The following is a 25,335-nucleotide window of genomic DNA, read 5'->3' on the forward strand; positions in this document are numbered from 1 at the left end:
TTCTTCTGGTGCTGTATTCCAGGAGAAAGCCATAGACTCTTCCTCTTAGGGAGCTGAGATAGGATAGCAGGGAGGCAGGAAGGTTGAAATACACATGTATTCTGAGTGCCTGCATGTGGGATTGTTGATACAGCAAGAGAGGGAGTGGGAGTTCTCTTGCGGGGGTCTTGAGCTGAGCTTGGAAAGAGGAGTGGGTGTTTTGCTGTGTCTTACTCCTCTTTAGGACAGGAAGACTAATTTTGTCCTGGTGCCTGGTAGATAGAACTATGAAGTAATCTTAGAAATGTAAATAGGTAATGATACTTATTTCAGATGTAAGAGAAGTGTCTCAGAGTTGAGCCATTAGAGTTCATCCCTAGTGGCGATAACTTTGGGTGTTTTGAGAAATCGGAGGTCTTCCCTTCTCTTTTACCCTCCTCTTATTCACACTAACTGCCACATGATAGTACGTGTGCCTGGTCACTTCATGTTGCTGAGGTCCACGTGCCACAATCTAGGTTTCACTCTGATAGGTCTTAGCGATATCTGTATGTATCTCTACCCCCGCTACTTACGTGGAAAATGTCTTGAGTTCTTTGAACTGCAATGCTTTAGATGTGGCAGGTGCTCAGCAACTATCTCCTGAATTGAATTAGTTTGTTTTAAAGTGATTCTTACTAGCAGCACATCTATCATAAAGGAAAATTTTGGGACAGTAACCTGAATGACTCAACCACCCGGTGATTTGAGTATCCTGCATTTGCTCAGGGCTGTGATGGTGCAGTAGAGAAAGAGAATATAGGGCCTGATCGTCAGGCTGCTGGAGGGTTGTTTTGGATATTCGATGGTTTGCAAAAAGGTACTGTGCTTTCCTGGGATCTTTCAAATTGTAATCAGCCTTTTATGTGCCTGTCTGACCCTTGATGTTAGGATTGTTTGAACTGATATTTTTTGAACATTTTCTCAAGTTTATTGGATGTGGGGGGCAGCAAGTCAGGCTCACCTCATTGCCTTGTAGCCATCATTTACACTTGATCTTAGCCAAGAGGCCAAGAAGTGATTTAGCTGTCATTTAATAATGAGCTCCTAAACATGACTCAGCCAATCCGTTCCACGTTGCTCTGTGAGGTAGACGAGGTCTGACAGTTGTGAAGTGGCTTGTGCAATGTCTCTTAGATGTTGCTTTCCAGTTCTTGTCGAATGTGGGTTCCCCTCTACCAGAGGAAGCTGGTTGCTGGAAAACACATGAAAACATATGCACTTTGCTGTTTTGTTGTCTTTCCTTTCTTTCTCTCTCTTCTCATGGCATGCTTTGAAACAGATTAGAGTTGTGTTTGGCTTCAAATTGCTGCAGTTGCCCATCAAGGTAGTGCCGGGGTGTAGGGTTAGCAGGGGTGCTGTTGCAGAGAAGACAGTGAGTTTGGTGCGCAAATGCAATGTGACTGAGTGCCCCTGAAGCCAGGTGCCCATTTTCTTACAGGCAAGGGCTGTCTGTCAGCCTACACACATTGACTACAGGTTTGAAAGTGCTATGTGAAGCTTTTGTTTAGAATTCTGACTTGGGCCATTCATTGTGGTATTACTGGGGGAAAAAAAAACCCTGAAGGAAAAACATAAAAAAGCATGGCATACACAAATCCACCATCTGACATCAGGAAGGTTATGGGGAGTCAGGACCAAGCAAAGGTTCTTAGGTATGGTAATTAGAAATCACCCCATTCTTTCGTTCATTCATCATAATGTAGTGCCCTGTCAGAATCACCTAGGGAGCTTTTTTCAGAGTACGCTGGGTACTGCATCCCTGAGGGATGTGTGTTTCTCCGGTCCTTCATTCTCCCAGGTGCCAATTATTGCTGGTAATTAGAGGTGTTCGTGATTCTGCCTCTGTAATGGTATGGAAACAGAAAAAAGGCTTAGAAAGTGCTAAACAAGATTATTTTTAAGGGCCCTTCCAGCCCTGTGACTTGTATGTAGAGAACAGAGTTGTTCTTTGATCTCCTTGAGCTTTATCGACAGAGTGAGATAATTGATTAAAGAATAGTAGTATCTTTTGAGCAAGATTTTGGGGTGTCAGGATGGTACATGGAGGCATATTGCTTCTTGACTGCTGAGTAGGGTAGTGCTCTGATTTTATTGTTCATGGCAAGAACAATGATTTGGCTCTTGGTTGAATTTCTAAAAATTTAAAATTAGTCTTTCCTAGTTCCTTTAGTATGTGGAAACATTAAAAACAGAAAAATCTGATGATTACATTCCAGTTTTATTAGCATTATTACTTATCTTCAGACTGTCCTTTGTCAGACCCTCGGGCAGGGTATTGGGCTCATTCAGGGAACTTTTAAAGTTATTTGTATATGAAACATTACATAGCTATGTTATTATTTAAATACTGTGTAACAAAGCATAGCATTGATAACAGAAGAGAGAAGCATGTAAAATATTTCACAGGGATAAGCATGGAGATGAGTAGGTTCACTTTGAGCAAGTTAATGACTAAGGCAGGGAAGGAGAGTGACCTCTCCTTGAAGGCATTTTTGTCCAGTTGTGCTTCGCTGGATATTACCACAGTATGGCTTTCATTGTGAGGATTTAGTTCTACTTGGGAAATATTACATGTCTTCCTGTGTACGGGGCTGTGATTGGAAGCAAGTTTTCATCCTTCGATTATTTCTGAAGCTATTAAACTATAGCAATAGTTGGTTAACCGTAAGAATTTTATTAATAGTTATGATTTTAAAATGAACTTGATCTTTATAGATTATGAAAAGAAATTGAGACACTGTCTTCCATCTAAAAGAAAAAAAGTAGAACTAATTAGATCATTTGGCTAAGGTAGGAATAACTGCACCTGAGAAATACTTGTAGAAAATAATAGGCCAGTAAGCCCAGCTAGGAGGAGAGGAATGAGGAGATTGAATTGGTATGATTCGGATCCTAGGAGTAAACTGAGCATCAGAGTAGGGGTAGAGCTATCTTGCCTTACTTTTTCCTCCTTTCTGCAGATGAGGGTAGCTACATTTTCTGTGAGCAGATGGTTGAACTTTAGATTGAGGAGCTTTAACCTTACCAGTTTTTCAGAAAAATGAATCTGCATATATAAATACCTCCATATCCTACCTTTTGTTGGCAGGCATATTCATATTACATGTATGTGTGTGTGTGTGTGTGTGTGTGTGTGTGTGTGTGAGATGAGTTGAGGAAGGTTGACTCTCTTGTTTGGAATGGATACATCCCCACCCCCACACCTACACCCACACCCCTTTTCTGGGTATATTTGTGATGTAAGGAAGGAATTAAGAACTGGTAAGAAGTGGCGAAAATATACATTGGGTGATAGTCATTTAGTTATGCTAAAATTTTATCTTCCCATTTCAGTTGGAATAATTTCATTAGCAGTGCCTTAAGCAACAGGATATATGATTGAATTTTCTTTTAGTGAATTGCCTAGTTACATCGGATCCAATTAAGTTTTGCATATGTTATCAGTAGCATTAAATGAAACCAAGTGTGGTGTTAAGTACAATTAGTTAAGTTACTTTAGTAAGAAATAACTTGTACTAAATAAATATATATTGAGCTAGTAACTACAGCAAATAGAGGTCTTCCAAGTATAGTTTATATGTAAAACATGGAATGATTATTCAGATTTATTGTTAATATCCATAAATTTTCTCATTAAAATGCCTATACAATTTAGTATTTATATAGGATATTATGGGATTGTTGTTTTAAAATTTCTTAGCAAGGCCATAGTAAAACTAACTATGGAACTAGAAATGAGTATTTCTGTTCTTTAAGGGTGAAAACTTTTTATTATAATCAAGATTTTTAAAGTCACGTAATTATGAAATGAATAAAAACTTTTTTTTAAGGCTGATAATCTTTTGCTTAAAATCTGTTTGAAAATTACAGTGTTCTTAGTAAGATTTGGTGGAAATATAAGTGTTGGTGTAATAATTTTGTGTTCTGTTCTGCTTGTCAATAAAAATATTTTAAAATTTAAAAAGAGAGCAACCCAGATTTTCTTAAAAACAAAAGCCAAAACCAACCAACCACAAAGCAAAAAACATACAACCAAGAGCAACCCTAGAGTGCTGGAGTGCTGTTAGAGCTGGCAGAGGGTCTCTAGGTTGTGACTAGCTATCTTGTTGCTGAGCGGTTTACCTACCTTGGGCCATTGTTCCCTAATTTGTAAAATGTGGTTGGCACGATGAGTTGTGACATTGAAATTGGTAATTTGTAAGCATATTTTTCTTCTGTTCATTGTCTAAGGGATATGACTCTGTGATTGGCTTTCTGATCTATACTCAGTTCCTCTAAGTGGAGTTCGGTGTTGAATTTCTTTTATGTGACATTATTTAGGAATAGATATCCTTAGGCTACTAGCTGAAAAATTATAAACCTAAAATTTTTATTTATGTTTAAAATTTTAGGTATGCTATACCTCCAGAGCATGGAAAACGACTTGAAAGACTAGCTCAAGGTAAAACTTGCTTTCTTTATTTGTTTTCTGTGTTTTATATGTTTCTGTGTTTTGTAGGTTCTTTGTTTTTGAGGTACTTTTTACAATATAGACCGCTACTCTGTTGGTTTTATTCTATTCAGGTTACTGACTTCTACATGTTTTTTTAATTGAACAATTTTAAATTTTTTCACGTTAGTTTGTGAATATTATTTTTTCCCTATTGCATAATCATCATGGTTATTTTGGTTGACTGTTTAGTATTTCATCAAGTGATTGCCCTTAATCTGTTTTGGTTGTTTCTAAAAAAATGAGTTTTAATGTAATGTATTCGACATCATTGTGCCAGTAATTTTTTTAAAAATTAAGTTACATTCTTCCAGACAGTATTGTTGCTGCATCTTGGGGTACGGTTGTTTCATGACTACTTTTTTTTTTTTTTTTTGTTTGAGACGGAGTCTCGCTCTGTTGCCCAGGCTGGAGTGCAGTGGCCGGATCTCAGCTCACTGCAAGCTCCGCCTCCCGGGTTTACGCCATTCTCCTGCCTCAGCCTCCCGAGTAGCTGGGACTACAGGCGCCCGCCACCTCGCCCGGCTAGTTTTTTGTATTTTTTTAGTAGAGGTGGGGTTTCACCGTGTTAGCCAGGATGGTCTCGATCTCCTGACCTCGTGATCCGCCCGTCTCGGCCTCCCAAAGTGCTGGGATTACAGGCTTGAGCCACTGCGCCCGGCCATGACTACTTTTTCTTTTGATCTACTGTTTCCCCCAAGGGTTATGTCACTGCCGACACCCAGTTTTTCCGTGGCCCACTGGGACTGGGAGTGTGCCCTTATGGAAGTATGAAGGTGAATGGCTCCGAGTAGCAATACACATGAGATTTTGGGCCTTCTTGGACTGGCAAAATTAAACTTACTTTACTGCAGGTTGAATTTTTATTTTTCATGGCCTGCTGCTTCTTTATAAGGGCCAGACTAAAGAACTTTTCTGGACCTCTGTTGATGGTCCTGTGCCTGCTTTTGTGTGTGCAGACAATGCCAGTGCAAGCAGCCACCTTCCTCCTTCCTCCTTGTTTTTAAAGATACGCCAGGCAGCCTTTCCCTCATCTGCTTATGTATGGGAAGCAGAGTCACATTCACCCCCTGCCATCCTTATCTTCTGTTTTGCTAGCCACTCTTCCCGAAGGAAGACGTAGGCTGGTAGTGAATTATTTCCAGGGAAAAGTGGAGTTCCATTTGAATGACATCTGAGGAGTGAGTCCTCAGCGACAGTGCTCTTTTAGTCCAGTGCAGGTCTAAGTTTCATTGGTGTGTTAGATTTGCCTTCTATTAGGAAAAGAATTTTGTTCCTGCCTTAAATGTGCTTTCAATTAATAATGAAATGGAGACACTGAGAAACCTCATTCCTTGACAGTTTTTAACAGAAACTGTTAATGGCACCTACAGGTTACTTTCCCCTAAATTACAGAAGAGTATTAGAAGGAACAGTTATAGTATTGCATTTTAAGAAGCATTATTATAATTTTGTCAGGCTAATAACTACAAAGCGTCTTTTTAAAAATGTAATACATTATAGTAATAATAAAGATTGATGTAATCTTGAACTTTGTTAGGGACTGTTTTCATGAATAGGTTTTGGATAATAGATTATAAGATGATTACCATAACCCTTAACTACATAGGCAGTGAACTATGTGTTAACACTATATACTCAAGTATCTTCTTCTGTAGTAAAATTATTCCACCAGTTTCTATTAATCTTCCTACCAGAGAACTTTTAAAATGAAGCTGATGTAAACCTTACAATATTGAGTCACAGACTAAAATTTCTGATACAAACTTCTAACACTTTGAAGTAAACTGTCTGAAAATGACATTCCAGAAAATGGTTACTGTTTGTTTAATCAGTAAGATGTTAATGAACTTGAAGGATGAACAAGAACTTGAAATCAGTTGGCTGTTTATTCAAAACTGTTTTGCAGCAATATTTTGGGAAATAAAGCAGGGAAAAGACCCTACAAGATAGTGAAGGATTTGTATCTGCTGACCAGATGCCAGCCAAATTAATTGAATTCTGCTAAATAATTAAAATGATAAAATAATGCAGTGTGAATGATGGAGTATTATAGAATGTCTAGCTCGTAGCAACACTTGATACATAAAATGAAAAGTAGGCTCAGATATTTTCCATTATCTTGTCTGTGCATCATAATTATCACACTTGCCTTTTATGCGTGAATGCTTTCATCTTTGGTTTCTATTGAAATCTTGATTGACTGTGGCACCTACAAATATTTTATCTGAAAGACATTAGGCCTGCATCTAATAAAGCCAGGAGTTTGATTTTGCCCTTCAGCTGCTTTCTCATTTATACAGGTTTCCCCCAATATTATGTAGACAGAAATGTAATAAAAAATCTCAAGTGAATTGTTACAATTTTTATACTTGTTATATTCATCTGTAATGCCATTGCGTTCTTTCTAATTTTTGGTTTGATACAATTGGATTGCAAATATGGAGGAGAAGAGAGGTATAATGTTAAATCATGAATGACAGTTTGGAAGATTTTCAGTTTTTAAAATGTCTAAATCTCACCTGTTTTAGAAAAAAGGTAATATTGCTGTTATATTACGTTAAGCAAAATATAGATTAAGGTAAATTGAGAAAGTCTGCAGATTTTTGTGGAAAGTAGTATTTCATTTGTCCTTTATTGGGAATAAAATGCTATTATTTTAAAAAAACTGAAAAGGATTTACTTTGAAAATTTTGGTTGCTTGGCCAAAATATGTGATTTAGGACTTTGTGCAGCCAGTTTTGAAAGTGTGAATGATTAGGAGGAAACTTATTTCAAAGAATACTATAGTGGAAGTGAGTCAATTCTTTTAGATCCTTATATTTACTTGAAACAAATATTTTGTTTTTATTGCCTTATTAAAAAAGCAGTATTGAATAGCAAAAGGGAATAGAAGAAACATTGCTACCAAGGGTTAGTTTAGTTCATGCTTTTAAGCATTTTTGTGTGTGTGTGTGTGTGTGTGTGTGTGCTCGTGTACACACGTTGTAGAATATTTTTAATGACTAGTAATCTTGATTTTAATCCTGTGGAGTAGAAGGTCATAGCCTGATTTGCAGGGATCCCTGTGCCAAGGGGTAGATAAAGGTCTATGGGTGGGATGCAGACAGGCATTCTATGAACTCTTTGAAATTGTGTTCAAAATTGGACGTATATGTAGATTTCTGGGAATGCCATCATCAAATCCCCTGAGATGGTTTGGCCTAAAAAAGATTATGAGCCTCTGCTGTCAAGAGAATAGAAGAGCAGCAATAAATAAATCATTTCAATTTTATGAACAGATTCTAAATTAACCTGCTCTCATATGTTTCTCTTGGAATTAGGGAAATGTACTTTTATTAGCTCTCAAAATGGTAAATATTGTTCCCTTAAGCATTCACTTAGCTGATAGTCTGAAATATTATATTAAAATGTCTAGTTTTGAAAGACTTATAAATAAAATACCTCTGAGTACAAATAATCAATTTTAAAGTGCCCTGTAAGCCATAAAAAATGCAAAAGACCAGTGATATATCCTCTGCCTTCGTGCCTCACTCGTGCATTAGGCATGGAGATCAGTGTGTGGCAGGTCAGGGTATGTTTATTTTTGTCTGTTAGCTGGGTTTCACTATGAGTAGAGAAATAGTTGGTAAACTTAATTTCTTAATAATTTCATGTCAGTGATATCACTGTCTGTATTTAAATGAAATTAGATAATTTATATCCAGCCATGTTCCTAGTAGAATTTTAGACAATGGACAATAATACATGAAATACACCCAGATAGCATAATTCGTATGTGAGTGGAAGACTTTTAGTTTCCTTCTCTTAACTGAGAATGGAGAGGAAGAATTCAGGAAATGAATGCCAACTAGTAGGGAGGAATTTTGTGGAAATGAAGATTTCTATGATTTGAGGGTACGGATGGGGCTGGGCAGAGGCAGAGCCAGAAGAATCCTGGTTAGTTTAACTCTGACCTGTTTGATCCCAATGTTCTTGGCTTGGGGAGTCCTTGGTGACTTGTGTGTAGGTTATCTATGTGACATTTCAAGGGAGTGGGAAGTGAGAGCTGAAATAAAGTGGTCTCAGGAATGCAGTAAAAAAGCCATGCATTTAATGATACACATACCAGTTAAATTGGGTGCAAATTTTAACTCTAGGTTTTCTGCTGATTATCTTGAAATGGAAAAAACTTGCCCATTACACAATGCACACCATGTCTAGGAGATTAAAACAAGCCACTTGCTTAGGAAAAGCGCCATTCTTCTCTATCCCAAGATCGGTATGAAGTTCTCCTGGCACTTCTCCTGGAGTGCCCTGCAGTAGAGATGTTGATGGATTATGGGACATGAGGGTTGAGTGAGGCCTGGGAAGTGATAATTTTCTATCCAGTCCTGAGTAACCACTCCATGAATGATAGGAAGTACCAAGAGGCCAAATGTAGTATGTGCCTCTCGTGTCAACCTCTCAAGTAGAGATGTGGGTAAATGTTACTAGGTTTCTCCCCATATAATGTAGGTCGTTGGTTCTTTTCATAAATAAGCTTGCCAAGAAATTTCATGTGTAAATCAAATACTGTACGTCTGTTTCTGAAAGCGTTTTCCACTGAACCAATTTTCTATATCCATTTGTTGTATTCTTTTCCTTAGCATTTGTTTATATGGTTAATATATTTTTCAAGTCTCATCCCGGTTGTATATAACCGTGATAAAACTTCATCAGTGCATACTTGGGGCAGTTTTCAATTATCAAATAAAATTGTGAAGAAAATTTTTTTACTAGTTTGGAAATAGATCTACATATTTGATTTCTCTTCCCGTCCTTCCTCCTTTGTTCCCAGTCTTTCTCTCCCCTTTCCTAAAAAGTTAACGGCTATCTTCATCTTTGCCAAATTAGTGTTTGTATACCCATAAAAAAGTCACTAAGTTTTGATCTTAAAATCTTTTCTCAAGGCTGAAATTTTTGGTGATTTAATACTATAGCGTGTGTTTGTATTTGAATCATAAAAGATTGGGATTTAAAAATAATTTCTTAGTTAGCAGTAGCAAATACATTATAAAATATATACCAGTTGACAGTATGGAGAACTTTTCATTTGAAGGAAGGAACACACCTGTTTCATATTTTTAGAACACATCTACTCTATTTCAAAAATAGTTTCAAAATATTTAATGATTTTTTTTTGAGTCAGTTTTATTCAGGTAAAATCTACAGTAAAATTCACTTATTTTAAGAATAGAGCTCATTGAGTTTTGACAAAGGTCTACAGTGGTGTAACTAATAAACCACATGATAAGCCACTGTTATCAACATTTAACACATTTCCAGTACCCCGGAAAAGTTCCCTCACACCTCTTTGCACTTAACTGCTCTTCCCTTTGCTGGCACCCACTGGTTTCCCTAGTTTCTGTCCCTATTATTTTACCTTTTCTAGAGTGTCATGTAAGTGAAATCATACTATGTGTAGACTTGTTTTTTGCTTTTTTTCACTTAGAATAATGCTTTTCACACATGCTCACTTTTACATTGAATGTGAAACATCTTTTGGATGGGTATAGCATGTGATCTTTGAGAGATCTTATGGGATCCTACACACTTCTCTGTTGCAAAACTCTCAGCAGCACTTTGGTGTTCTTAGGAAAGGTTATTGTGGATTGCTTTTAGGGCTCTGTTGGGGTCTCTGGAATACAAGCTCTTTGTTATCCTAGCCTTCTATCTCTCTAACTTATTATTTGGTTTGGAAGAATGATTCCAAAGACCATCTTTGCTTGCTTGATCCTGTATAATATCTTAAAAAAGACCAAAAAAAAAAAAAAAAAAGGCAGTTGACTTTAGTATGGCAAAGAATTGACCATGTTTTATAGGCTATGGAGTCAGAGTGAGTATGAACCGTGTAGCCCTACAGGTACTTTGAGGTAAAATTCATTTTAAGGCACATACTTTGTACATAAGATGTGTTGTTTATGAAGTGTTTTTCAGGACTATGTAAAATATAATTCTGATAGCATATTGTAAATATAAACTCTGAACCAATATGAAGTTCTTAATACACTGCAAATTACGTTCCTTCAGTGGTTTTCCAATTTAAATTAGCTTATGACCAGTCGCCACATTGTTCAGGACCTGATTACAAATCCTTATCAAAAGAAAATGGAATAGATTCTTCTTTCTTCACTGATTTTAATTTAAAACTTAATTCATCTAGTGTTGCAGAAAGTTACAGATTTGAGAAGTTTGATAGATCCATTTGAATTGTTTATAAAAACGTTCCCATGGATTGTGCATTTGGGGACTGCCCATTGGTGCCCTTCTCTGTGTGTAGGACTTCGGACATCTTGTTGTATGGACATGGCCATTATATTAGTGTGTTACTTTCCCTCCACTCACCAGTGTTTTATTTTGCGTTTATGTATTATGAATATTGACCATAAGCAGAGGGCTGCATTATTAAGAGACATATATGGCAAAACTATGCTTCTTATTGCTATTAATACTATAAAGAATTAACATTTCTCATGTTTTATTGAGCATATCCCTCCCTCCCTCCCTCCCTCCTTCTCTCCTTCCCTCCTTCCCTCCTTCCCTCCTTCCCTCCTTCCTTCCATCCTTCCCTCCCTCTCTCCCTCCCTCCCTCTCTGTTGCCTAGGCTAGAGTGCAGTGATGCAGTCTCAGTTCACTGCAACCCTTGCCTCCTGGGTTCAAGCAAATCTCATGCCTTAGCCTCCTGAGCAGCTAGCTGTAGCCATGCACCACCATGCCTGCCTAATTTTTTTTTTTTGAGAAGGAGTCTTACTCTGTCATCCAGGCTGGAGTGCAGTGGCACGATCTCGGCTCACTGCAACTTCTGCCTCCGGGGTTCAAGCGATTATCCTGCCTCAGCCTCCCGAGTAGCTGGGACCATAGGTGTGTGTCACCATGCCTGGCTAATTTTTTTTGTATTTGTAGTAGAGACGGGGTTTTACCATGGTGGTCAGGCTAGTCTCGGACTCCTGACCTTGTGATCTGCCTGTCTCGGCCTCCCAAAGTGTTGGGATTACAGGCATGAGCCACCGCACTTGGCCTGTATTTTTTAGTAGAAACAGGTTTTGCTATGTTAGAGTCGTCCCAAACTCCTGGTCTCAAGTGATCCGCCCGCCTTGGCTTCCCAAAGTGGTGGGATTATAGGCGTGAGTCACCGTACCTGGGCAAATTGGTCACGTTCTTGAGTTGTTTGCAAAGAGAGATCCACAGAATTAGATGTCACATTTCCAGCAGTTTCCCCCTTCATTTTCGTGGTGGAGGAGTCAGACAGCATCTGCTCCTCTTCCTGTCACTTATACGCATTGCATGTGCCTTCCTGGTGCCTTCTGTCTTCCTGCTGTGTTCTACCTCCATGATTCTCTGTCTTTTCCTTGTTTCTTGTTGTCTTCTTGTTTTTCCAATTCCTTCAGCATGGCTGCCTTCCCTCTGAGTGAGGAAGTTGTGAGCAGTACATCAGGCGTGTTCATTTTCCTCCAGCTTGCATCACTGAGTTAATGAGAGTCTGCCTCAGACAACTGCAGGTTTGAAGTCAGTGATGGAGAAAACTGACTCTGTCTTGGCGTATAATATACTGTTGAATGAAAGGGTTGCTGTATGTTTAACTTCCTCATTTAAAAGCCTCAAAACACTTCTCCCATTCAGGCTGTTCGGGCAGGTTCTCAGACATTTGATGGGTGATGGCTGGGAAGTTCATTCAGGAGATTAGTAGCAATTAGTTTCAGATTGATCAGAAAAGAAACAAAGAAAGGTGGGGAACTACTCTGTCTGCTGTGTGCCGAGGATTGGGATGAGTGCTTCAGGAATGATGAACTCTAGGAGTCTAAAATATTCTTCTGTTAAAATGCATACTTACCTTTCCTTTTTTGTTTTTTTTCCTGTATGTTTAGCTACAGATCCAGCATCCCACGTATTTATCTTTCCTAACTTCCCTAAATATTTTTTCCATTTATCAGATAATAGGTTGAATCCACATTTGTTTCAATTTGAAATTTATTCCTAAAGTTTAGTAATTTTACAGGTTACAAAAACAACTTATGGTAAATCTGTTTGTAAAGAAGATCAACCTTTGGTGATGTATCCTCTAATTTTTAAGAATTCTAACTCTGATTTTTAGTACAAGGCCTTTTGGCGGAAGAGGTCTATGGTTGCATATGTCAAACAGTAAGAACACTAGAACTTACACATTAAAAAACCTATCTGATATTTTCTCTTAATTGACACAATGCCATTTACATTTATTGTTTCTTTTTAGGTTTTTTCCCAAGCAGCTCCCAAGGGTGTGATGCATTTCTTCGCCACAAGATGACTTTGATTTCTCCATCAGTATTGAAGAAATACGGTATTCCCTTTGACAAGGTATGTTAGTATTCATCTTACACAAATTAATTTTGTTTGTGTAGAATTTGTATTTAAGAGATAATGTATCTTTAACTTCAAGTAGAATTTTTAGGATGTGGGTAGAGAAATTCAAATTTATATTTTATAGCATATCAATTATTATTATTTTTTTTTTTTTTTTTTGAGACGGAGTCTCGCTCTGTCGCCCAGGCTGGAGTGCAGTGGCCGGATCTCAGCTCACTGCAAGCTCCGCCTCCCGGGTTTACGCCATTCTCTCGCCTCAGCCTCCCAAGTAGCTGGGACTACAGGCGCCCGCCATCTCGCCCGGCTAATTTTTTGTATTTTTTTAGTAGAGACGGGGTTTCACCGTGTTAGCCAGGATGGTCTCGATCTCCTGACCTCGTGATCCGCCCGTCTCGGCCTCCCAAAGTGCTGGGATTACAGGCTTGAGCCACCGCGCCCGGCCTCAATTATTTATCTAAATCCTAATTAGAAATTAATTTTATTTCAGATATATTTACTAGAGATGTCATGTTGCTATAGTTCACTTATAATTATACTGAAAATAAAATGTAGCACATTCTATAAAATAAGAGGAAGCACTTTTACATTAAAATCTTTTTTATGAGCAACATAATTTATGTATATGTGATCTATTTTCTAAAAAATTCAAAGCAATTATTAGCAATGGGTTGGTTAGAATCAGTGACTATGGTAGCACTATGTTGCTTCTAAACACATTTAGACATAATACAATTGAGATTTCATTATGGATAAAATTGCCTGATGATTTAATAATCTGATATTGCTTCTGCGAGTTTTCTGAAGGTTAGGTTCTATAAAACTCAGTAGATGCTGGATCTCGCATTCTTTGTGTCTATGGGTGGTTACTGGGTCAGAATTATTGCAGAGCCTGAACATTTTTATGTGAAGCAGCTGAAATGAAAAAAGGTTTTGACCAGATAAATAAAAGCTCCCTCTGAGTCTCGGGAGGATTAAGTACTTAGCTACTTGCAGAAACATTAAAAAATAGCTCTTCCTTCTGTGTTTTTTATTTGACTTTTCTTCCCATAATCCTTGCTGTTTTCCATCTTGGAAGCTTTTCGCTTGTGACTAAATCTTTACATTTTCTTCATTTTGGGTTCTTACTGTGGCCTTCTTTGTGTGTGTGTGTGTGTGTGTGTGTGTGTGTGTGTGTGTGAGAGGGGGGATTTATTCAAAGTAGAACTTTTCCAAGTGCCGGAATTCATTCTTCAGCTTGAGGTGATTCCCTGCTCCCTCTTAAACTGTCTATGCAGCAGTCACGCACAAGATATGATTGCTTTTGTGAACGTGCCCTCATCACTGGTTTACTCACACATTTTTACCATGAAAAAATCGTGCCTCCGAGATGTGCACCGTGGGGGCTGCCTGCGGGTGTAGGGAGGCACTGGAGATGGGCTGCAGAACGGTTGGGGACAGAGGGCACAGACTGTGCCACTCAGAGGGGCCGCTGTGGCTGCGGGGCTTTGTCCTGTCTGCAGACACCTGGGTACCAGGCTTTTGTGAGTCTCAGACACATCATCATCCAGTGCTTCTTTTAAGTAGTTGGCATCAACTTCATTAGGTACTTTTACTTAAGTTGGAATATTACAAGGTAGACATGAAGGAGTGCAACAGTATCCCCAGAGACACAAAACCCTTCTCTCTTCCTTTGGGGCTAGTGTTAGGTGTTGGTGGTAGCTTAGGGCTGATTCGTGAAGAGAAATTATGTGAAGCAGCAGGGCTGTGGGGTTGGCTCCCTTTCTCCAGGATGGAGGCCTCTGGAGCTTGGAGCTCTTTTCTAGAGGTGCCCGGCACCCTCTTTCTAGGCTGCATCTCTCTACCGGTACATGATAGATCACTGGAGGCATCAGGCTCTCATCTGGTGTTTTGTGGATGGCTTCTGTGGAAAGTGGCAAGATGAATTTAAGTCCTGAAATGGTGAAACACTAGTCGCTTTGAGGGTTGATTGGCAGTGGCACTTCCTCATATGAAATTCTGTCACTTCTCATTTCTACCTCAACACAGGGCCTGCCATGACACTGTATTCTTCAAGGAGCACATCCCTGCTGATGATAATGTAACATGTGATAGGGCAGCAAAATGGTAGCACAGGCTACAGCATTAAACCTCCTGAGTTCATCCCTGATTCAATCTTGTAATTTTTCTGAGCTTTAGTTTCTTCAACTGTAAAATGGGGATAAAAATAGTGACTACTTAATAGGGTTATTGTGATGAGAAAGATAATCTGTAGACAGAGCTTTGCATAGTATATGTTACATAGTAATATACTCTTCCTCTTCAACTCAGCCCTCTTCCTCTAGGCAATAATGTCTCAGTTGGATTACATTTTTTCATTCTTTCATTGCATTTGCCATATTCATACATATGTATGAAAAACGTAAGTGTAATAAATAGCTGATGTCTGCATTTAGATTATATCCACTCTCTTCTCCAGCTTCTTTTATGGTATGAGATTGGGACTGACCTGTTTTTGGAAATGACAGGGGTCTCAAATTTAGAGTTGCATTCTGTGGAACAGGTGCTCTTTTTTTTTTTTTTTTAAAGTTATGGCATGAGCATGTTTTTTTAGGTAGGGTAGAGAAGGTTTGTAGGTAGGATTCCATGGAGCAGGAAAAGTAGTTTTCTTATTCCAGTGGCAGCAGTCCTCCCCCTCTTCTCACCTTTATGTGGGAGCAGGTTGAGATTTGTTTCATTACATATTATAAGAAACAAGCACCTAGATAATTAATTAGATTCAGTGAGACCAGGACAGGAGAGAGCTGGGGTTCTCACATGGCTCAGATAATGGAGCTAGAACCATGCTGGGCACTGGTAAGCCTGTCTCTGCTGCCAGGTGACAACTGAGCTCATTGTAGCAGAACATCATCTGGGGTTCTTTGGCAGGCGACAATGGTGTTATGAGTTACATTTCAGAATTGTTGGGAGAAAGAATACTCTCCCCTGTCTCCAATACCATTTTAGCATCCATAACATGGCAAAGCTAATCAGTGGTGAAAGGTATCAGAAGAGTGATTATTCCTGAGGTGGGAGTAGGGGATGGGCTGGGGGTGTCTAGGATAGGGATGAGGGAGCACTCTTGGGCGATGAAAATAATAGGGGCATGGACAATTATCCATAGCACCATTATTCCTAGTGCCCAGAGTGGAAATGACCAAATGTCTATTGGCTGATGAATGAATAAACAAATGTGATATATTTTATATAATGGAAGATTATTCAGCCATAAAAGGGAGTGAAGTACAGATACGTGCTACAACCTAAGTGAACTTTGAAAAGTTTATGCTAAGTGGAAGAATTCGGTAACAAAAGATCACAAATTGTATGATTCTATTAATATTAAATGTCCAAAATAACAGATCTGTGGAAACAGAAAATAAATCAGGGGTTTTGTTAGGGCTGGGATGAATGAGGGGCTTGGGGATGACAGCTAAAGGATGAGGGGGTTTCTTTTTGAGGTGATAAAATGTTCTAAAATTAACTGTGGTGATAGTTGCATAACTTTGTGATATACTAAAAACCAACCAATTATACACTTGAAATGAGTGAATTATATGGTATGTGAATTACATTTCAATAAAGTTGTTACTGAAAATAAAATACTTTAAAAAACGCTATATGTAGATACAGATATTTGTCCAAAGAAACAGAATACTACAAATGTAGCTATTACTATTTCAGTGTCTTCTCCCTCCCAGAGATAAGTAATTTTCTGAGGTTGATATATTTAATAAATATATTTCTTCCTTGGATTTTTATCATAAAAAAAGAAAATAATAGGGGCGTGGGATATATGGGTATATGCATTTGTCAAAACTGATCAAACTGTACATTTATTATCTGAGCATTTTATTATATGTACATTATATCTCAAAATATAAATTGTATTAGAGTCAGTAGGATAATTAAAAGTGTGATTTTACAACTTTTATCATCAGAGCTAGCAGAGAATACAGGCTCTGAATGTGAACGTACAGCGTTTGCTAAATACTTTGACAGTATGTGTCAAGGAGAAACATTGCTTCAGTGGCCAAATCCTATGAGTATTTTTATATTACTTTGCAGCAACTTAAAGAATTTAAAGATATAAGGAGTCCATCCTATTGGGTGCTGGGTTAGAAACATTTTAAGATCAGATAATCCAAAACAAATATGAACGAATTTACTTGAATAACTTGAAGATACCTTCAATTAAAATGTAATAGCGTTGATTATGGATTGTTTGATTGAATTCAAGTGCCAGCAAGCCACATCCTATGTAGGAAAGTCTTTTAAACATTTCCTGAAAAAGCACTATTAAAGGATTAAGTAATGAATCTGGTGAAACACTTTTTGGTATTGCTCTGATATCATGACTTTTTTTCTTTGTTTTTTAATGGCAAATATATTTTAATTGTATTCATAATTTGGGAAGTCTTATTTTTACAAAATATTATATGTTTCCTACCTTGCAGATAACCCAGGAGGCTGGAGAATTCATGATCACTTTCCCATATGGCTACCATGCTGGTTTTAATCATGGTTTCAACTGTGCAGAATCTACAAATTTTGCTACTGTCAGATGGATTGACTATGGAAAAGTTGCCAAATTGGTAAGCTATGCCTCAGAAAGAAAGCATAAATTAAATGTGTATTCTGGTTGTTTTAGTAGGAACCCTAAGATCCTGTGCAGCATTTATTGATTTTTCCTTACTGGCACTGTGTGCCTCTCACCACAGCAATTCACTTCAGGCTAGACACATTTATTTTACATAACCAGTATTACCAATTTTAGCTGAATTTGTCTGTTTTGAGATTAATGTGGAGCAATTTACCCTGATAGGTAATTTGATGCGATGTGTATTTGCTTTTTATCTTGAGGCCTCCAGTTGGTGTTTTGCAAGATTTTCCAGTGGCATCATGTGGCTCCATGTTAGGTAGACTCAGATCTCTCCCTGTTCGCGATCAGTTTGTGGCTTAGAAAACAACACTTTACAGAAGGGAGTGTCTGATAAAATTGTAGCAAGAGATGGAGGGAGGTTGGTAGGAAGAAATGATTAAAACTGCCCTTAGTGCAGAAATGAAATTCTTGAAAGTAATAATGTAGAACACATTTTAACAGGAAATACATGTTCATGTTAAATTTGGTATAAAATTTTGCATCTCCTGCCCAGTGTATTTAATTTAGCTCACATACTGTGTATTTTCATTCACAGGCAATAACTTCTATTAAATTTAATTACTTTCCCCCTGTGGTGTTAAATAGAAGACATCTTCAAAGTGATGGTGGTTTCTATTAGGTTTGATTCCTTTCCTGTGGCTTTTAAGGGAAAGGTGCAGGCTGGCAGAGGGCAGCTTCTAAATGAAACTGTGTGTTTTACAGAAGATGTAAAGTTGACATAGATTTAGCAGAAAATGATAAATAAAGTGGGTGTGGTGTTATTTTGGCCATTGCATGGCTCAACTGAATGTCTCCTTTCATTCTACATTGATAAAACTTACATGTGGAGCCATTAGGTGAACTTAGATAGAAGTATATTTAGGGAAGACAAATCTTAGTTTAATTTACGTGTGTATTTAGAAAATTGCATAATATATTAAAAAATAAGGAAAAGTATAGCCCGTTGGCAGCCCAGGAGTCATTTGAATACATTCTTGACATAAAGGAAAGCCCCTGGTATTAGAAGACTTTTTCTGTTCTAAGTAATTTCTATTTATGCTGAGTAATTCAGAAAGGAACAGAACTGTACTACTACTTCACATTGTACATCCTGTGTATTCTAAGAAAACCTCAGAAGAAATAGAAAACTCAGTGTGTACCTTGGCCAACCACTGCATTGCTTTTGTGGAAATGTAATACTTGCATCTGCCTTGAAGCAGTGTCTTGGCCACGAGGTTGTAACAAGGTCTGTTATTTTATAGTTTGCACCTTTACTTATATAAGTCAGCTATCACAGCTGTTCAGAGTCCCCGCAAACATTGATTCTTGTTTAATATAGGTCTCAGAAGTAGCCCATGATGTTGGCCAGAATGGGGCATTCCAGCCTTGGGGAGAAGCCAAACTACCATGTACACTGGAGTTGCCTTTCCACATTTCCATGTGGAAGTAGAGTGGGTGTGGAGTGGAAGGAAGAGAGGCTGGTAGTGCTCCTCCCTGAAATCCCAGCTGACAGAGCCCATCACAGCTGTGGGAATGTGAAGTGTTGCACTGTGGTGGAGGAGGCTGGATCTGACATCTAACTTTTCTTCTTTGGCTAGCTGTGTAACATTAGGAAAGTCCTTTTTTCTTCATATATAAATTAGAAATACCTCTCTACCCTGTAGGCTTATTGCAAAGAGAAAAGAACTTAGGTATGTGACTATCTGTTTGTTCAGTTTAGTAAGGGCTTTGACCGTTTTGTTTGGTTCTGGGTACAAAATATTCAGTGCTGTAATGCAGTTTTGGCCAGCCAATTAAAAATTGCTGTAATTGAATGTATTTGAGATGTTTTGAGTTATGGCCACCTCTTACTTCCTTTGGCCAAATGATGTCATCTGAGAATGTATTAGTTGTCTCTTGCTGCTGTAGCAGATTACCACAAACTTTGTGTTTAGAACAATAGCCGTTTGTTATCTCATGGTTCTATAGGTAATGGGCCCAGCATTGGTCTCACCAGTTAAATGTCAAGATGTTTGCAGGATTGCATTTCTTACTGAGACTCTGGGAAATAATTCATTTCCTTGCTCCTTCGGGTTGTTGGCTGAATTTACTTCCTCGCAGTTGTAGGACTAAATGTTCAGATTTGCTGCTGACTGTGAACCAGGGGCTGAACTTTTCTCCTAGAGGCCTCTCTAGTCCTCCTGTGCAGTTCCTGTATTTCAGAGCAGGCAATCCGCAAAATCCCATGTGTCATGTAAGATAGTGTATTCATAGATCTCTGGGAGTAGGATGAGGGCATCTTTGTTGGGGTGCATGAGGGGAAACATCTGCCTACTAGAGGGGGTACCAATTTATCATTGACATAATATATTTAGAATCTGCTTTGGGCTGGGCACAGTAGCTCATTCCTGTAACTAGCACTTTGGGAGGCTGAGGCACGAGGATTGCTAGAGACCAGGAATTCAAGACTATCCTTAGCAACAGAGTGAGATCTTGTCTCTACAAAAAATAAAAACAAAAATAAAGAAAAAAGAATATTTTGAGTCATGTAACCAATTTTAGTTTTTTTGCATAAAACAGGAAAATAACCTTATAAACAGTTTTGAATGTTTCACTAAAATATCACATGCTTTCTTAATTTATACCATCAATATTAATATTTTCATGTCTGTTCTTGGATAATAAATTATCTTACATTATGGTAAGCCGAGTTAGCATTTTCCCCCCCCAGATTTTGGTATCTTTAATCAGTTATTTGACACCTATTTTTGATCTCTAAGTCTGATTCATTAGGTAACCTTATGAATTTACTGTATTGCATGTGTATGTACTTTCTAATCCCTGGCAAATTTGTGCACTGGGCATAAATTTATGTGTTTTGCTGGAAACTTATGCCCATGTTTGTCTTAATTCTTTGTCTTCATCAGTTTGTTCTAAATGATAACTATAAAAAAGTCATTGTTCATAAGTGATAATGAACAGTGCTTTTATAATTACTATGAAAATATGAGCACTTTTTCATAATGAGGCATTGGTGGTGATGCTACCTGCTTTACCTGTCACATGGGGTTTATTGAACGTGTATAAGTATCTAATAAAGTATTTATCATACAGCATTAAATAAGCAAAATAATGCAGAGTGTGGAGTCTGCATACATTATATTATATGTGCATATATGTAATCATAAACACTATGAAATATATATATATATAAATATAATTTTGTGTAATACAAACTAGTATTTTTAGTTAGGTGATTCAGAAAAGAGCTGTTACAGAAGGCAATTATTTTTTAATTAAAAAAAAAACAAGTAGGTTTTGAAAAGATAACCTCATGTTCCCCGATAGGGACCTTTTGATCATAAGGCAACAGGCTTTGTCAGTAGGGACCTTTTCAGATGCCTCAAATGGCTGGTAGATGGGGAAGAAGTTCTACTTAGGGAGACTAGGCTTATCTGCTGTGTGCCAGGCACCATGTGTGTTTCTATGAGTTCATCACTCGTGAGTGCATTGTTCCACGAGAACAGGGGTGAGAGTAAGAGCTGACACTGGCAGGGGTTCAAGGTGTGCTTCTTTTGCTGTTGGCTACTTGACTTCTGCTGGTGTCCCTGGAGCACGACTGGAGGGGGGGCTTCTGTGGCTTTCATCGGAATCTGTTACTGACCTATTGATATGTGATAACTTGTTCAAGAAATCTTCCTGGCTCTTAAGATTGGGGTACATTTGATTAGAAATTTCATTATTTGTGTAAAGCTCAGATACACATCCAAATTTTAGCAAATTCCTGGATGTTTGATATTCTCAGCTGAATTATTGTATTTGGGAGATATTTCTGTCCCTGTGGGTACATTCTCTGTTTTTTTAGTCTTTCAGTTCAGATAGTCCTTTTTCACAGTATCCATCCAAACTGCCTCATCTCTCAGACTTTTTTGTGTGTGTATGGATTGTGTAGAAGATCTGGGGAAAATAGGCAGAGGAGGGAGTGAAGAGATGTTGACCTTTTAGTTTTGGTAGTGACTTAGTTTGACCATCCCTGTTTCTAATACTCTGATAATGGCCCAGGCTTTACCATTCTTCTCATTTCTCTCTTTGCTTCTGTTTTCCCTCAATGAGGATCATTCTGCTCTCTTGTCTTAGCCTGCAAAATATAGCATAGCCAAATCCTGTAAGATGCTTCAGAACAAAAAGGCCTTTCATTTAGCAAGAACAACTGACCTAAGAAGGCAGTGTGTTGTCTTAACCTGTAAAATATAGCATAGCCAAATCCTGTAAGATGCTCCAGAACAAAAGGGCCTTTCATTTAGCAGGAACAACTGACCTAAGAAGGCAGTGTGTAATTTTCCCCCATTTCTCTAATCAAAGACGAGATCATTACTGAAAAAAATTGAGTGATGTTTCAGGTACCCACATGTTCATTTGCTGCTGATGGGCAGAGGTCAGATTTGGTGAGTGCCCAGTGAATTCCTCCTGTGCACACACATGTGTGTACAAAGAAGAAAGACATATATATTGTCCTCAAGGAGCTTTCAGAAAGAACAGAAGGACTTTTAATAAAACTCCACTTGCAAAGTTATAGTATTAATGGACCATACCATCTAGTTCTTTGTTTTAGGAATCTCTGTAGCTTTGAATGCTGGCATAACAGAGTGAAATTCAATTATTTTTTCTTGATAAAGATTTAAAAATATGTAACAGCTCGTTTAGCAGTTGAAATAAGACATTTGTACATATTTGAGATGACTGTTTTCTGTTTCTGGAGCATTCTTTCCTTCTGTGGTGAAATGAAGTCCGTGATTACTCTGTGCAGCTGCTGCCGTGACACTCACAGGTCTGCTTCCTGGCTAGGTTGGATCAAAGCGCTGGCCTGCAGGTTGTATTTCATTTTTCCGTTTGCTGGGATGAAGTGCAGTTGTTTGATGGTAGGTTTGATGGATTTGTTTGCCACTGCATTCATTAGCTTCACATCAAAAAACTGACAGGCTGTTAAATGAAACTTTGGCTTAGATTTTCAGCTTGACTGTTTGGAGACATTTGTGAAGATATTTTGTTTTTGTGTTTCAGCAGCCTCAAGCACTATGATTGTCTCGAAGGGAAGAAAAGTTATTTACTGTGCTGATTTTCTTGAGTAAAAAAAGAATCATTGTCTTGGGGACAGTCATATCTCGTCTATACTGTCTGAAGCAGTGTATTTATTACAGTGTGTGCAGTGAAAGAGACTTACTGTGTCACAAATAATTTTATCTTATTGGAAGGAAAGGTAATAGTTGGTGACATGAAAATGGTATCTTTTATTTTGCATGAATTTTAAGTGAGCATATTAACATGATATGTCAGAAAGTTGAAAAACTGTACTGTAGAGCTGGGAATGTTCTCTTATAAACTCCAGGAGTACTACCTTACTATCTAATTTTAAGACATTTTGATATTTGAATCCTCAAATGTTTGAACAAGTTTCAAAAGAGATGATAGAGTTTTAAAAGTGATTTCCCTTTAATCTGGCAAGGGTTTCAACTATTAAATTGTCTAGCATGTAAGTGCCATGATGTGGGTTCATTCTATTTTATATTTCAATTCTTTAAAATTAAATTAGTTATTTCTTAAATCTGGTAGCATCCTTCCAGAAAATCTTTAATCTTGGGCAGTCTTTATTAAAACAACCAGGAATCATTTTTGTGGTGAGTCTCTAGGTTGTATTTTAATACGCTTTTGATCACAAAATACTAGTGTAGTGATATTTCTCCATTCCTGTGACATGTGAAGGAAAGAAAATGTAGACTGCTTTGAATATTGTTCATTTAACAGTTCTTGGCATTTCAATTTTAAGTGTCTGACATGACGTATATAATATGAACTTTGTGAGTACGGGGATTGTATGTTCTGCATTTTTTTTTTTTTTTTCAATTTTACCTATACTTTTTGCTGTTTCTGATTCCTGGGTTCTGATGGAACAGTATAACAGAGCTGACGGGTAGTTTTGCTGCTTTTTTTTTTTTGCTTTACTTTTAAGAGCATCTATAGGTTCACAGCAAAATTGAGAGGAAAGTATAGATTCCTCATTTTCCCATTCTCCCCACATGTGCATAGCCTCCCGCATCATCAACATCCTTGACCAGAGAGGTGCATTTCTTACCAATGAAGAACCTCCATTGATGCATCATTATCCCCCAATGTCCATAGGTTTTTTAAAATTTTTATTTTTTAAGGAAACCCAAGCAACCAGACCAAAGTCCATAGTTTACATTAGGACTCACTCTGGGTGTTGTACATTCAATGGGTTTAAACAAATATACAATGACAGGCATCTGACATTATAGTATCATACAGAGTGGTTTCACCACCCTATGAGTCCTCTGTGCCTTTTCCACAGGGCGTGTGTGTGTGTTTGTGTGTGTGTGTGTGTGTGTCTAACTTGCCCCTGAGAAACCTCTAACTTTGGAGAGTTAGTGTTCACACATCTGGAAGAAGTATTAAAAGATATGAAGAACATAGTCACATTATGTCCTCTTTTTATACTGATAAAATATTGAGTTGTGGAATTCAGGATATTTGAAACTTGACGAGGTCTGAGACTTCAGGTATGATGGTATCAAACCAGTTGGTTAGTGTATATCGTGTCTATGGGAGAGCTGTCTGGAGCTGAAGTCTGGAGCTAGGGAGCCTGATTTCATTTGTTGTTAACTTGCATTTGCTGCATTATGGGATTTGAAAGGAAGTGATAGGCCTCATGATGCTGGTGTTTAGTTCTTAACCTGAAATCAAGGCATTATCTGCTTTTGAGTCTATAGTTTGTCAGTACCTTAAGAAAAAGTAAATTTGCCCTCTGAATAACTTTTATACTCTATTGAGAATTAGTTTGTTTTTAATTCAGTCTAGTTTCTTATAGTTAAATACAATAGTATTAATAGCTGACATTGTCTCCAGTATGTCAGATTGAGCTCTGGGCACTAGATACATGTTACTTTTCTTGATCAGCGATGAAGCACATTCAGATATAATTGCTTTGTCCTATACTAGCCCCCTTTTTCCAGTGTCTCATTTTCAGGGTGGTCCTGTGTCTTACATTGAACTGGAGGGAGTTTGGGTTGAAGAATAAAATAAGGCAGTGAGGCCTGGCTTAGATGTAGGTTTGCCCCCAATGTCGTATATCCTTTTGGACTCATTTTTCTGGGTGTCATGGCTTAAATAAGTGCCAGCCACGTCTCTGGTTTGTGGGATCACTCTTAAGATTCTTGAAGATTCAGAATGATCATGAAAGCTGTAGCTGATGTCACCACCAAGTGGTTCTGAACTCTCTCTCACAGTTGGTTGAGTTTGGATTCCTAAAGCCAGTGGAGCGAGGGGCATGGTGGCATACGCTTGTCATCCCAGCACTTTGGGAGGGTGAGGTGGGAGGACTGCTTAAGCCCAGGAGTTCAAGCTTACAGTGAGCTGTGATCACGCCACTATACTCCAGCCTGGGCAACAATGCAAGACCTGTCTCAAAACACAAAGAGAAGCCAATGGACTTGTTATTTTGGATTCTTCTTCTCTGTTGATAAACCTACATGTCAATTCTTTTTTAGTCCTTAGTGCAACTGTCGTTAACTCTGAGGCTTTGACCTTACTCTTTGATTAAGGTGGTGGGGTGAGAGCAAAGGTTCTATACCTTCTCTGTCATTTTATTAAGTGTGTGTGGGGAGATTCTGAGGCAGTCTGGATAAAAGGACTTGTGTATAGAGAATGAGGTCAAAGTTAAGGAGCACCTACCTCAATATATGTTTCTATGATTATCAGGGGCCAAATTTTAGTGTAGCACTTTTGAAGCTTTAGGATTTTTTTTTTTAAAGCC

General features: G+C 38.1%; 1 protein-coding gene across 10 annotated transcripts in view; it reads left to right on the plus strand.

Annotated features, from left to right (window-relative positions):
• KDM4C (lysine demethylase 4C) overlaps window positions 1-25,335 on the plus strand; it is a 412,099-nt gene that overhangs the window by 115,710 nt on the left and 271,054 nt on the right. For all 10 annotated transcript variants that reach the window (XR_004443468.1, XR_004443467.1, XR_004443469.1 and 7 more), the window contains exons 6-8: window positions 4,413-4,462; window positions 12,762-12,865; window positions 17,344-17,481. Coding sequence is in view for 7 of the 10 variants with exons in the window: in XM_033237310.1 (XP_033093201.1) it covers window positions 4,413-4,462; window positions 12,762-12,865; window positions 17,344-17,481 (292 nt within the window). In the remaining 3 variants the exon portion in view is untranslated. The remainder of the gene's footprint in view (window positions 1-4,412; window positions 4,463-12,761; window positions 12,866-17,343; window positions 17,482-25,335) is intronic.

This window comes from Trachypithecus francoisi, unplaced genomic scaffold (genome assembly GCF_009764315.1).
Source record: "Trachypithecus francoisi isolate TF-2019V2 unplaced genomic scaffold, Tfra_2.0 Lachesis_group16, whole genome shotgun sequence".
Taxonomy (NCBI): domain Eukaryota; kingdom Metazoa; phylum Chordata; class Mammalia; order Primates; family Cercopithecidae; genus Trachypithecus; species Trachypithecus francoisi.